This window comes from Leiobunum rupestre, chromosome 3, assembly GCF_980474605.1.
Source record: "Leiobunum rupestre chromosome 3, qqLeiRupe1.1.hap1, whole genome shotgun sequence".
Classification (NCBI taxonomy): domain Eukaryota; kingdom Metazoa; phylum Arthropoda; class Arachnida; order Opiliones; family Sclerosomatidae; genus Leiobunum; species Leiobunum rupestre.
This window is the reverse complement of record NC_143386.1, coordinates 22,270,703-22,285,657: the sequence shown is the minus strand read 5'-3', so window position 1 is coordinate 22,285,657 and position 14,955 is coordinate 22,270,703. Positions and strand designations below refer to the sequence as shown.

The window sequence follows — 14,955 nt, the reverse complement described above, 5'->3', positions numbered from 1 at the left end:
TTTGGGGAAGTTGAAATAAACTTAATCTCAGCGTCCCCACATTTTGGTGCCGAAACCCGGGATTCACAGGAGCGTCTTTAGATTAGGAGTCATCGAAATCGTCGAAAGAAAGAAGCGGGATCATCAAGAGGATCGCGCCCAAAAGGCAAGAAGAAATTTGTGAAAAGAAATAAAAGTGGTAAACGTGAAACGCGAAAGTCGGGTAAAATTAGTTGGTGAAGTGAAAATAATTAAAAATTAAAAAATGGCAACCGCGAGAGATTTAAGTAAATTAAAATCAGTCAGAAAAATAACGCGTTCAAATGTTACGAAGTTGGTGAAGGAAATAAACGCGCTCGTTGCTGACGAAGATGCGGATATCGGTGATATCGAAGATAAGTTAGGTCTATTGTTAATAAAAGAGAAAAATCTCGTGGAGTTAAATGATAAAGTGATGGATTCGTTCGTGAGTGCTGGGGATGAAGATCCGGTAATCGAAGCGGATATAATTTTAATTCAACAATACGAAGAAGACATTCAATTAGCGACAAGCAAGGCACGAAGAAGGATTAAAAGGAACGGATTATCGGACGAAGTTGACAGATCATCGACAAGCAGTGCCAGCGGAAGAGAGGAGTCACGACTCCCACCGCTGGTCCTTCAAAAATTCTCCGGGGACCCAACGAAATTTCCAGGTTTTTGGGGACAATTTCAAGCAACAATAGCAAATCGAGTAGGATTGTCAAAGGTAGAAAAATATTATTATCTGTTGTCATACTTAGAGGGGGAGGCAAAAACCGCCTTAGAAGGCCTAGACGTATCCGAAGAAAATTATGAAATTGCTATAAAATTGTTAAAAGAAAGATATGGGGATAAAACTATTGTTATTCAAACTATTATGAAGAGGTTAAATAAGTTACAACCGTTAGATAGTTCTAGAGATACATCGGCCCTTAGAAAATTTTACGATACTTGCGAAACTAATTTGAGGAGTATTAGAGCGTTAGGGGTAAATACCGCCATGAGTGGCGTCACATTATGTCCAGTTTTAGTAGGTTGTTTACCCGATGATATCAGGCTAAAATACACGATGGAAAGAAAGGTTGGTGAAGAGTTTAATGTGGACGTTCTGTTAAAATTTCTAAAGAAAGAAGTGGAAGGCAGGGAAGCCTGTCAGTTGATTAAAACGGGGGGCCCGACAACTTCTCGAACCGAAAAGCAAAATTATCAGCCAAGTTATCAGTCAGACAGACATCGAAACGAATCGCGTAGTAGGGTACCCTTTTCGAGCGCCGCAGCGCTGACTACAGGCGTAAGAGGGGTGCGCAATATTTTTTGCATATTTTGTAAATCCTCGAACCACACTACCAACGGGTGCTTAAATTATGCATTGGAAGAAAAAACGAGAATTTTTAGAAATTCGGGAAGATGCTTTCTTTGTACGCGCCCAGGTCACGACGGTAGAAATTGTACTAGTCAGTTTAGAAAGTGTAAAATTTGTCACGGTTGGCACAATGCAGCGCTATGCCCGCAAAATGTTGCGAATAGAGAAAAATACGGCGGCAACCGCCAAGAGGGAGCCCCAGATCGGAAACAACAGCTAACCCCAAACGAAGAAACAGGGGTAAAACAGGTTACAACGGGAGTAATAGAATGTATGAAGACGGTACTGTTAGGCACGGCTAAAGCTTTAGTGAAGGGTCCAAATGACCACGGAAGAGGAGAGGTCGTACGGTGTCTATTAGACAATGGAAGTCAGGCGTCATTTATAAAAACGGAAATTGCGAGGAGATTAAGATTGCCGGTGATAGGAAAACAAGACGTAGCTATAGCAAATTTCGGAAACGAAGACCCAAAGACGGTCCGAAGAAACATAGTTGAGCTGACAGTAGAAAATGTAAAGGTCCCAGGTGAAAGAATTAAAATAACGGCGATTGAAGTGCCATATTTATGCCAGGCCGTCACTCTAGTAAATTGTCAAGAAGTAGAGGAGTTTGCGATAGCGAGAGGGTTGCAATTGGCGGATGAACCGGGCGAAACCACTCCGACAGTTTCCAGTATTAGCGTTTTAATTGGGGCCGACTTTTACTACGACATCGCCTATAGAAAATTGGAAACAATAAAATCGTCGCTCGTAGCAATTCACACAAAATTGGGATGGGCAATTCAAGGTCCTATTAGCAGCGGAGCAGGGTACGTAGGGGTCAACGCCACACGCGTAACTGTAGCGAAAGTAGGAGTAACGACGGCAGAAGTAAATAACACCCTAAAATCTTTTTGGGAAATTGAGGCCATGGGAATCGTAGAAAAAACTGAAAAGAACTTATCGGGAGATGCCATATTAGCGAAATTTAATCAAGATACTAGATACGAAAGGGGGAGATACGAGGTGAAGTTCCCCTGGGTGGTTTCCAAAGAAGAATTAGATAACAACTTTACCGTAGCGAGAAAACGAATGCACAAACTGGTAGAAGACTTTCACCGAAAGCCAACCCTATTTCAAATGTATAAAGACGTAATTGAAGATCAGTTAAAAAATGGCATAGTTGAAGTAGTAGAAAATCCCGAATCCAAAACAAGTGGTACATACTACATCCCGCACCAAGCAGTAATCAAGGTAGATAGAGACACGACCAAGCTTAGAGTCGTCTTAGACGCCTCATCCCACGTTAAAAATGAGAGATCGCTAAACGATTGCCTTTCAAGCGGGCCCAATTTAAACCAAGAAATCCTCAGGCTGCTCTTGAGCTTCCGGCGCCACCGAGTTGCTATAACGGCCGATATAGAGAAGGCCTTCTTGCAGATCTCTCTAGCCGAAGAAGAGAGGGACGTAGTTAGGTTCCTATGGGTCAAGGAAGAGAATGGGCAAATCCTAGAAAATAGTTATCAAGTCTTACGAATGTGCAGAGTTCCATTTGGCGTGACAAGCTCACCATTTTTACTGGGAGCGACTATTAAATTGCATATTAAAAAGTACCAAGAAACCGACGCTAAGGCGGTTAAGTCATTAGACGAGTCTTTATATGTAGATGATTATCTAAGCGGAGAAGATACCGTAGAAAAAGCCTATCAATTGTCAAATGACGTTTCAAAAATTATGGAAGGCGCGCGCATGAACTTGCGTAAATGGAAAACTAATTCGGTAGAATTGCGAAAGTTGTGGGGCGAAGAAAATAACGCTAAGCCAAAGGGCGAAGTAGTTAAGCTAGGCGGGGACGAATTAGACAAGAGTCAGAAAATATTAGGATTATTATGGAACCCAAACAGCGACGTCTTCAAATTCGATCTATCCAAACTAGAAGAAATACTTATAAAAGAGTCTCGACCAACGAAGCGTCATCTTTTAAGCGCGGTAGCCAGAATTTACGACCCAATCGGCATACTAGCGCCTTACGTCATTCGAGCGAAAATGATATTCCAGTTGTTATGGAGAGAAAACGAAAACGATAAATCAAAAAATAACCAAAAATGGGATCAAGAACTCCCAGTACAAGTAAAGACTCTTTTTGAGAATTGGCGCGAAGAAATGCCCGAAATTAGAAAAATTAATTTGAATAGATGTTATTTTGAAGAGAACGGAACTATCATGTATCAAGAATTACACGCATTTTGCGACAGCAGCAGCAAAGCCTACGCGACAGTAATTTATTTGAGGTACGTCACGGACACAAACCAAATAGGGGTTTCATTCGTCACATCAAAGGCTAGGGTAGCCCCGCTAAAAACATTATCCTTGCCTCGGTTAGAACTAATGGCTTGTTTACTAGGAGCACGTTTAATTAAAACCGTAAAGGAAACGCTAAAGAATTTAGAAATTCCTACATTAATGTGGACAGACTCTATGATTGCCCTACATTGGGCAAAAACACCGACGAAACCATGGGCCCCCTTTGTGCAAAACCGCGCTAAAGAGATTCAGGAGTTAGTAGACCCAGAAAACTGGCAACACTGCGCCGGAATCGAAAACCCAGCGGATATCCCAAGTCGAGGAGCCAAAGCGAAGGATTTAGTAAACAACAATCTTTATTGGAAGGGTCCGAGTTGGCTTAAAGACGATAGTGCGAAATGGCCGAAAAATAGCTACAGCCCGAACCAAATTAGCGAAGCTGAATTAAAGGCGGAGTCGAGAAAAACCATATTAGCTGTCCAATGCGAGACCAAGATAGCTGAAGAAGGCTTAGATAAAATAATAGATTTGAAGCGTCATAATTCAATCGACAAAATTCTCCGAATTACGGCGTATGTAAAACGATTCACTGAGCTCTGTAGAAAGCGTATGGTAGAAAAGGGAGCGCTAACGGTGAACGAACTTTGTAAAACGGAAGTAGAGTGGATTAAATGCACCCAAAATAAAGACTATCACCGAGAAATAACAGCGCTAAAGAAAGGCGACGAAAACGTTAGAAGAGATTCAAAAATAGCGACGCTTAGACCGAAGTTAGAAGATGGAATTTTGAGAGTAGGGGGTCGGTTAGATCAAGCAGATTTAACGGAAGAAGAAAAACACCCCATCATATTGAACAATAAACAGCGCTTAACAGAATTAATTATGTATCGAAGCCACAGTCAAGTGTATCATATGGGAGCGCAAAGCACCCTGACACAAGCCCGAGGGAGATACTGGGTTATAGCGGGACGTCAAGTAGCGAAAAAAGTTATCCAGAATTGCATGATATGCAGACGATTTAGAGCCAAGCCGGGAGAAGCGCCAATGGCTTCCTTGCCTAAAGACCGAGTAGATCGCGCGGAGCCTTTCGAAATAATAGGTTTGGACTTCGCTGGCCCTCTGTACGTCAGGATCGGAGCCGAATTAGAAAAATCATACATCTTGCTAATCACCTGCGCAGTTACCAGAGCGGTACATTTTGAACTAGTACCGTTGATGAACACTTATCAATTTTTATTAGCCCTTAGAAGATTTATCGCGCGCAGAGGAGTGCCGCACGTAATATGGTCAGACAACGCGCAAACTTTCAAAAGAGCAGACCGCGACCTCCAACAAATTTGGAGCCAGATTAGTAACGAAGAGGCGAGACAATTTTACGGTCAACAAAACATAAGATGGCGTTTCATCACCGACAGAGCCCCCTGGGCAGGTGGCTGGTGGGAAAGAATAGTTCGCACCGTGAAAGCCATATTAAGAAAAACTTTAGGTAGAGCCGGGCTAGCGTATCAGGAGATGGAGACAACATTACTAGAGGCGGAAGCGACAATTAATTCACGTCCTCTGACTTACGAATTTAGCGACGCGAATGAACCCCAACCGTTAACACCCGCGCACATGATTATCGGAAAACGAATACTTTCATTGCCACCGCAACGCGCGAAACAAGCTGATATTCCAAACTCACAACGTGAGTTCCAAGAACGTGAACGCCATAGAAACGCCGTAGTAGGGAGATTATGGAAGAGGTGGAAAGAAGAATACCTTCTTGAGCTGCGTTCAGCTCATCACGCTTTAGTTAAGAAAGGAGAAACCGAAATAAACGTTGATGACATTGTAATCGTCCACGAAGAAAGGGTGCCCAGAAACATGTGGAAATTAGGTAGAATTATAGAAACAAGGAAGGGTCGGGACGGCAAAATAAGGTCCTGTAGAGTACGTATGCCAAACGGTAACGATATCAGACGTCCCATTAGACTCTTATACCACCTAGAAATAACAAAACCATTAGCGGAAAATCCAGAAAAATAATGTTTCATATTATTTTGGGGGTGTGTAGAATATTTCCGCGAAAATGAAAATTAATCATGGTCTTGGACCAACTTGTTTGTAAAAATTTTGTTTAAAATTTGGTGTATAATAATTTTCTTTATAATCTTTAGTTGAATAATTTCTAATTTGTAATATGTAATAATTTGTAATTTCTAATAATTTTGCTTGTATTTTAGTGTATTGATTTATTTTTGAATTTTTGTATGCTTATATTGTAACGAATTGGGAATTTCCTCGACCCTACCAAAAATGCAGGTGGGTCAGTGTTTGAATGACAGGCGAGGTACGGTGGCGACTTGCTGCCGACCTACGTCATGGATAAAACCCCAAGAAGGGAGTCCCGGCCAATATCCGGTCATTTTAGTTAGGAAAACCCCAAAAGGGGTACTCATGGAAAAATTTGTATTGTATTGGAGTAGTTGGAAAAATAGACTCGGATGAAGAAGTTAGGTTGGTCTCCAAATGAGATTAAAAATAAAAGATTTAAAGTTTTGATTTAAAATAAATCAGTTTGTTATAATTATTTAAGCAATTTTAAAATAAAAATAAGTCAGTCGAAAAAAAATAAAAGATAAATTCGGAGAGGTTTTTCAGTCGGTCACTCCGGATTTAAAAAGAACAAAAAAAAAATAAAAATAAAAATAGCTCTCCCAAAAAGCTTTGGGGAAGTTGAAATAAACTTAATCTCAGCGTCCCCACAACCATATTGTAACATACGAGACCTCAGCTAGGCCACATGGGGTAGGTGGCGGGGTCAATTATTATTAGAAAGGTCGTTGATCACCCACGGAGATTTTGCTACGACAAAAATAAAAGTTCGGTCGATATTTTGGACAAGGAGGATATGAACAAGGGTTTTAAACAATTTTATAGCTTCTATGCCATAAAATAAATAAAATATAGACGAATTTGTAACAGGTCTTTATATCTTTAAACATCAAGTTGTAACTTGGATATCACTTTCATACATAAATAAACTATTTTCCAATATTAACAATATAATACTTTTTAACTGAAAAAATAATTTGGAACATCCTAAATTGATAGCTAACAGGATTTCATAAAAATTGTGAGAGTAAAGGTTTGAAGTGGTTTCGAGGTGGAAGAACAGCAAAAGTTATCTAAAGAGTATCTGGTTGGGAAGCTAGCCGCTAGAGGCCGTTCAAGGTCGAAATGGTTGCTACACGCAATGCAGTTTTTGAGTGCAAGAAGCTTAGAGGTTGATTTTTTGGTAAAACAAAGTTGAATTAGAAACCAAAAATATTCTTGTAAGTGTCCAACTGTACACATTATCGCAAGAGGGCGTTCTGTGGGCAAAAGTACCTATATTTTAAAATACCGTACTCGGTCTAGACACGAAGTTGTGAACTACTTATTTCGTTTATGACAAAATAGTTTGTGGGTACAATTTTAATTACACTAGTAAAATGTTTAGAGCATGATATACGTTCTGAGTTTTGTATTTTTATATTTATCTTTAATTTTATTGACTGGCACGCGTTTTATTTATTATGTAGCTTCATAGTTAAGGTCGGTTTTCAATGTAAGTTCAGTCTTACTAGAATCGCAACAGATTTAGTTTCAAATGCTCAATATTAAATGACGTAGCGCGTCTACATGGGTCCGTCGTCTATGAAAGGTCAGTGTGTCAGAATTTATAGCCCGGTGTACCTAGTAACAAAGACCATACCACCGGAGGCCTATCATCATAGTGCCCTACGCCAACGTCCCCCTAGCCCGGACAGGTGACAAATCCAGCATGGGTAGCAGAACCCTACTACTGATGGTCGCACCTTGGACGCAAGCCACTCAACCCTGCAGAAGGTGCAGCAACGGGTGGACCAATTCCCACTTCGCACACAGCAGTGGGATAGAGAGCGGATGCTGTAGCAACTCCAGCCGACACCCTACCTACGTAGGCAAAGAGTCAAGCCCTTTGGAGAGAGCTCCTAAAGGGGAACGACGAGCACACAGCACTCCAAGTAACCCGGCACAGCTGGCACCGGAGATCCCGGTGTGGACCCAAAAGGCCGGGAAACAGGACCGCCGTGCCCTCATACGGAGGTTCGCCGCCCCACAGCAGGCTACCCAAACCGCCGAGGCGGCCAGTTTGCACGGACCCTCTCCGTTAGCCTGAGCCGAAGCCAAGTATCCAGCCGAAACCTGACCGAAGTCGGAGGTGGAGATAGGACCATTTGATCAGAGCTAACATCTCCCAGTGCACCACCGCCCTTATGGGTTACAAGAGCTGGACCCCGACTCCCCGGTAAAGCCACCAGTTATTGCACACTCTAACCCGTTTTGGGCCTCTATGAAAGGTCAGTGTGTCAGAATTTATAGCCCGCTGTACCTAGTAACAAAGACCATACCAGCGGAGGCCTATCATCATAGTGCCCTACGCCAACGTCCCCTCAGCCCGGACAGGTGACAAAGCCAACTTGGGTAGCAGAACCCTACTACTGATGGTCGCACCTTTGACGCAAGCCACTCAACCCAGCAGAAGGTGCAGCAACGGGGCGACCAATTCCCACTTCGCACACAGCAGTGGGATTAAGAGTGGATGCTGTAGCAACTCCAGCCGACACCCTACCTATGAAGGTAAAGAGTCAAACCCTTTGGAGAGAGCTCCTAAAGGGGAACGACGAGCACACAGCAGTCCAAGTAACCCAGCACAGCTGGCACCGGAGATCCCGGTGTGACCCCAAAAGGCCGGGAAACAGGACCGCCGCCCCACAGCAGGCTACCCAATCCGCCGAGGCGGCCAGTTTGCACGGACCCTCTCCGTTAGCCTGAGCCGAAGCTCAGTATCCAGCCCAAACCTGACCGAAGTCGGAGGTGGAGATAGGACCATTTGATCAGAGCTAACATCTCCTAGTGTGCCACCGCCCTTATGGGTTACAAGAGCCGGACCCCGACTCCCCGGTAAAGCCACCAGTTATTGCACACTCTAACCCGTTTTGGGCCTCTATGAAAGGTCAGTAGAAACCTCCTAGTAATGTTAGTAGCAATTGCAGGTAATAAATTGGACCTTCACTGTGGTCTATCCTAATTAAAGGATTGCGTGCCCATCAGCTAAAAAATTCCGGTTCACCCATTCATTGTACCAGGACGTTTGTCTGATGGTTCCACGAGCAAAGTGGGTGAACGAACCTAAGTTTCCTCTGTTCCGCGCGGTGATGGCCATTTTCTCAGCTTATGTAGACCTGACATATTTGCCTCTGTTCAGATTAAGTCTATCTATCTCTCAGGGTCACTCGCATTAAACCTATTTAATTCTAGCTCAACTGTTGTCTCGCTCACATTTTCTAAGCAATTTAAATTATCTATTATTCATGGAACTCTTTCGTAAAAACAAAAGACATTTATTTTTCTAATCTTCAACTGTGAATCGGTTTACTGGAAACCCCACCTCTGATCCTAGTTGCTCTTTGTCTGGTAGCCGTGGGACAAGAAGCGGACGGAATTTTAGAAATTTAAAACTGTTGTTAGCTATTTCTCGTAAAATTTCTCTGGTTTTGTATTTATATTTGATCTCAATTTCTCCCTTTAATTGTTATATTACTTAATTCAAAGAGGAACAAGTTAATAATTGTAGGTGATAATTATGACATTCATAAATTAATTCAGAACGATAAATATAATTTTACTTAAAGGAAGTTTGCGCTATCATTCTGTGTTCAGTAGGTTTCGATACACTTCCTTGTATTTGAGTTTTACTGACGTAGAAATGAATTTGTGATACAATATCGTCAGTTCAAAGAATAACGAAAGCCATGATGTGTTCTGTTTATTTCTAGCGTACAGCCTATTATTAATAAAAAGTGCCATAATACTAACGCCTTTCTTATTAGTAGAAACCATTCCACAAAGATATCACAGGAGAAAATTTAGCATTAGAAACGGAAAACTCCCGATGCAAGAAAGTATTTTAATATATAAAGGACGCTAATTAACGTGAATAATATTTAGCAAATTATTCCTAAAAATAAATTATAAGAAAGATTCCATCACATAAAAAATGGAACAAAGTGTAAACGTTCAGAACTTTGAAACTGGAGCAACCAGTCAAAGTGTACAAGGCTAACAGGAAACCAACTTTCCTTTTGGCCTCTTCTTGCCGCTTATCCCTAAAGAATATAGGTTATGCTGCATTAAACACCTTCAAAAGTTTTAAAGTCTGGAGCAGAACCACGAGGTTGGTTTCCAGTGCTTAGTCGTTATAAGTATTAGTTATCCAAAGCTACAAGTATTGTTATAATTTATTTTTCTCTATTACTGACTTCTACGCTAAAACTGGTAATCTAAAATATTATCGTACTATATAAACCTTTAATTCGAATTCTACGGGGTTATTTTAATTAGAATCAAACTTAATTTCAGATTTGCACATCCAATTGAATAATAAAGAAATTGGCAACAAAATCTTGAGAATTCTCATAATTAAAGAAAAACCTTATATAATGAATTAAAAAAACTGTCTCTATTTTCAAATCAATCCATAGGTTTAAATAGACAATCTACTAGAGTAAACCTATATTATTTTTTTTAATAACGTCAAGCCGCTTTCACAAAGACGTTTTGTTGAGGATAATTCTAAAATAAAAGGGGGGAGAGTATTCCGCTTTCGGCGGGTTTTTCCAACTTCAGCCTTTCTCTTTTTCCTTCTGCACAAGGTCAGCAGTTCACAAAGACTTAAGTTAACGAACGAAGCTCTAGCGAAATGTTTAATTGTTTACCAAAAAAAAACATCGGTAATCTTTTAATTGCGCTATTACTACGTAAAAGAAAGCTACTTCTTTTAGAAAAGAAAAAGATAATAACACGAATGATGGAAAGAGGCTTTCGGCGTTGGTGGGTTCATCCTATTTGGCAAAATTGGAAAACATAAGGATATTTCGACACATTGGTAAATACACGTTTTTATGCCTTGCAATAACTGGGATTGTTTAATAACAATTTATCTGTGTAGATGAAGAATGATTTACTGTCCCATATCACAGGTTCTTTTCGTATTGCTTCAATTAAAACCTCTTTTATTTCTACTTCTGCTAATTGTTTTTGACCATTTATTTCCGTTACTCGCGCTAACACAGTTTTATTTGTGGCAGCAAACAACGTCTTTCGTTCCCTCGGGCTCCACTCTCACGAGAAAACAGATGTTTGTTTATCACATGACCGACACGAAGACAAAACTGGCACGTGATTGTCAGCCGAAGGTCGAAATATCAAACTGGAGTAGATACGGGTAGACCGCCGATTTCCCTTTTGTCTTGAGAAATGTTCTCTCCCCTTTCGACGCCCGGCGGGTTTGTGAACCGCCGATTTCTGACTTCTACCTTACGCTTTCAACTTCAGCTATTTACTATTTTTAACGTCTTGGTCAACGCGGCCTCACGACATATCTTTAATTATTTCCGCCATTATAATATACTTTTTTTTCCAATTGGAAAAAGCATGGGTGACGTATTATCTACGTAATATTGTCAATTCCCCATAGGCTTTGATTCGTTTATCGTAGAAATGTGGTAGATCAAAATTAAAGCTTACGAAGTTACGCTGTGAATGATAGTAGCTACCTATTGAACAGTAATGTTCTATGGAAAACTACTAAACATGTTATGTTTCATATATTTCTAACTGAAAAGACTACTTGCAATATCTCTAGTTCGGGTCCGTGTTATTTTGAATATCCGGTGTTTTGATATCAAATGGATCTGGATATCTTATAAATATCGCAGAAATAGGAAACATGAATGAAAGGATACCTACAAGATATCAGGAATATCAAACGAAATGGTATTTAGGATATCCATTTAGCATTTTTTGTACTTGCTGAGTAGCAATTAATTGCACAGTCTGCCAAAAATATTATCTAAAAGGGGTTCACCTAAGAACCAACTTCAAACCTTTTGAACTAAAATGTTTACTAAATCGGTTGTAGCTAGCAATCTATTTGAAATATTTTATCAACTTCTGCTAGTACACCCATTTGAAAATTAATGATAAATTTGTAACACTTTCTAAAGTCTAAACTTAAGCAACAAACGAAACGTGTAGTTAGCTCTTTTTATTCTCCTCGACAAATTAATGATCAATTTGTGAGAGTTGCTGGTGTCATAACTTGAGCAACGAACGAAGCCAGCCAATGAAAATCAAAACAGTCAAATAGGGATAGACGCTCATGTAGTTTAATTGATTAAGTCTCCTCGTGCATGCATTTAAGAAGTTAATGATACATTTTCGACAATTGCTGGTATCTTTATTAAAGCAAACAACGAACCCAGCCAATGAAAATAGCAACAGGGAGTTAGGTTTAAACACTCATGTAGTAATCTTGCTTAAGCCTCGTCGTGCATGCATTCGACAAGATAATGAAACATTTGTGTAATTTGCTTGTTTAATGACATGAGCAACGAATGAAATTTCTTTATGAAAATGGAAACAGGGAGCTAATTATAGCCGATCGTGTAATTAGCACATTTTAGTCTCATCGTGTATGCATTCAACAAGTAAATGATAATTTGCGACACTTGCTGTTGTTTAAACTAAAGCAACGAACGAAACCAGCCAAAGGAAATGTAAACAAAGAGTTAGGTAAAGACGCTTGTGTCTTAAGCTTGTTTTAGTATCTTCGTGCATGCATTCGACAAGTTAATTAAAATAATGTGACACTTGCTGGTGTCTTAACTAAAGCAACGATCGAAACCAGTCAATGAAAAGGAAATCAGAAAGTTAGGTATAGACGCTCGTGTTTTTAGCTTTTTTTAGTATCATCGTGCATGCATTCAACAAGTAAATGATAATTTGCGACACTTGCTGTTGTTTAAACTAAAGCAACGAACGAAACCAGCCAAAGGAAATGTAAACAAAGAGTTAGGTAAAGACGCTTGTGTCTTAAGCTTGTTTTAGTATCTTCGTGCATGCATTCGACAAGTTAATTAAAATAATGTGACACTTGCTGGTGTCTTAACTAAAGCAACGATCGAAACTAGTCAATGAAAATGGAATCAGGGAGTTAGGTATAGACGCTCGTGTAATTAGCTTATTTTAGTCTCCTCGAGCAAGCATTCAACAAGTAAACGATAATTTGCGACACTTGCTGTTGTCTTAACTAAAGCAACGAACGAAATCAGCCAGTGAAAATGGAAACGGGGAGTTCTGTAAAGTCGTTCGTGTAGTTGGCTCATTGAAGTCTCTTCGTGCACTCAATTGACAAGTTGATGATTAATTTGCGAAAGTTGCTAGTGTCTTAACTAACGAAACGAACTAAACCAGCCAATGGAAATGAAAACATGGTTTAACGTATTGGCGACTGTGTAGTTCGTTCGTTATAGGCTCCTCGTGCATGCTTTTGACAGGTTAATGATAAATATGAAACACTAGCTGGTGTCTTAACATAAGATATTATCCGGAAAAAGGGTTAGAGGTGAGTTAAGCAAACCATTTCAGAAAAGGGATCCTTGACTTTTTTAGTCAATTCAGCTTAACACGTTTATTTTTTTTTGCATAAATAGGAACCCAAGATTTGATTAATCTTAGCTAAGGGCCTTAGATATCATCTACGGGCCTATTTATTATGTAGAACAGTTCCGGGCCATAGTCATTATCATGCATTTTTATGTGCCCCAGCAACGTTCCAAAGGACGATTTTCATTCTGAACATCGTCAATCGGGCCCAAACAGTTGCGACGTGTTGTTAAGGGCCATTAGTCGTAACTGGGGTGCATTTTATCGGGATTTATATTTTGGAGCCCATCGATTCTTTTAATCATTGAACCTTTTCTTTAGGGCAAACGGGCAATTTTTTGCACCTTCTGAAAAAAGTGCATTAGTTAACCTTAAAAGGGTGAAACCACTTTTTATTTGTTTTCCATTTGGGTTTACAGTGTGGGGGATTGTCGTAATGTACAAATAAAATTGCTTCGATCGAAAATGACGTTTTTTCACTAGAATATGAGTTCATGAATACGGAAGATATACTACTCAAATAACATTTTCGGAGTTTGTAATATAGGTTTTTAGTTCTTATATAAAGTTTGGGCTTGTAATATAGGTTTTATGATTGATTTCCGTAGACCCTTTTGAGGGATCTCTTATCGATCATTTTTCAGAATCAATATTCATTAAAATTCCGTATAACTACAACATTTTCTATGCGACAGTTATACCGCAATATACCCTAAAGGACCAGCAAATAATCGTGACGGCACTGCTTCGATTAGGGGTCTAATATTTTGTAGGATGCTCCATTTATCCCAAAACCCCTGTTTTCTCCAATCTGCTCAGCTATGCAGTTCGCCAGTGAATTTGTAAACCTACCTTCGTTTTGAAAAGCTTCTTCGTGCGTTGTGTTCTCCATGATTCGGATTTCAATTCACAGTTGGTTTCAGCCGTTTCCTAAAGTGAAATATTTAAGGAGTCCCATGCATGTTAAATATTGAGTTGGATTTAAAAAATCTACCTTCAACACAAAAATTAAACTTAATTTCCGTAGAGTCAGTAAATGAAATTGTTTATCCTGCCACTCTACTTCCGCTTAAGATGCCTCCTGCAGTCGACGTCTTTCGATATTTCTGCTCTTTTTTACGCAATATTTATCTTCTCTTTATGCTCCATTAAAAACCTAAAGCAGAGAAGATATAAAATGAATAACGCATATGCCGACATTAAATCACTGAGCAGCCTTTTGATCGACACAATACATCACTAAATAGTCTAAGTGCGACACACAAGGAAACAAACTGACGTTATTTTCACCGATTGTGTGTGGGGGTTTGGTAGACAAAAATTTAATAAAAATACTGCTTAAGGAATTTTGCATATCGGCAATCAGGGTGGGCTTATTTAAATAAATTAGATGTAAATCTTGATTTAAATCAGGATATAAATCACATGATTTTTTTAATTTCATTGATTTCAATGCAGGAATAAAAATAGCAAAAAAAGATATTTTAAAATGCATGTTCGATTTGAGTGACGCCATTAATTTTTTTCAATGCTTTTCATCCATACTAATTCCCGAACTGTGCGTTTTACTACATGCCTTACTCTACGGGTGATTGCGTATCCAATGCAATGAATTTCAGTTCTACATCGCTACTAGTTTTAGAGATAACAAGGCTTAAAACGCGATATTTAACCCATTTGTGATTTTCATCCCCCCACGAATGTCCACCCATTTTCCCCTTCACCCTGTGGGTAGGAGTATTTGAAAATGTGATCACGCCTTGGTGCGCCCATTTGGTACTGGTAACTTGGCT

At 39.7% G+C, this 14,955-nt stretch overlaps 1 protein-coding gene across 1 annotated transcript in view; it reads right to left on the bottom strand.

The window, feature by feature from the left end:
* LOC149949820 (uncharacterized) overlaps positions 1-14,145 on the bottom strand; it is a 33,520-nt gene extending 19,375 nt beyond the window's left edge. The window contains exon 1 of the mRNA XM_090169305.1: positions 14,015-14,145. Within this exon, the coding sequence (XP_090025431.1) occupies positions 14,015-14,054 (40 nt within the window). The 5' untranslated portion in view covers positions 14,055-14,145. The remainder of the gene's footprint in view (positions 1-14,014) is intronic.
* Positions 14,146-14,955: the final 810 nt, after the last annotated feature.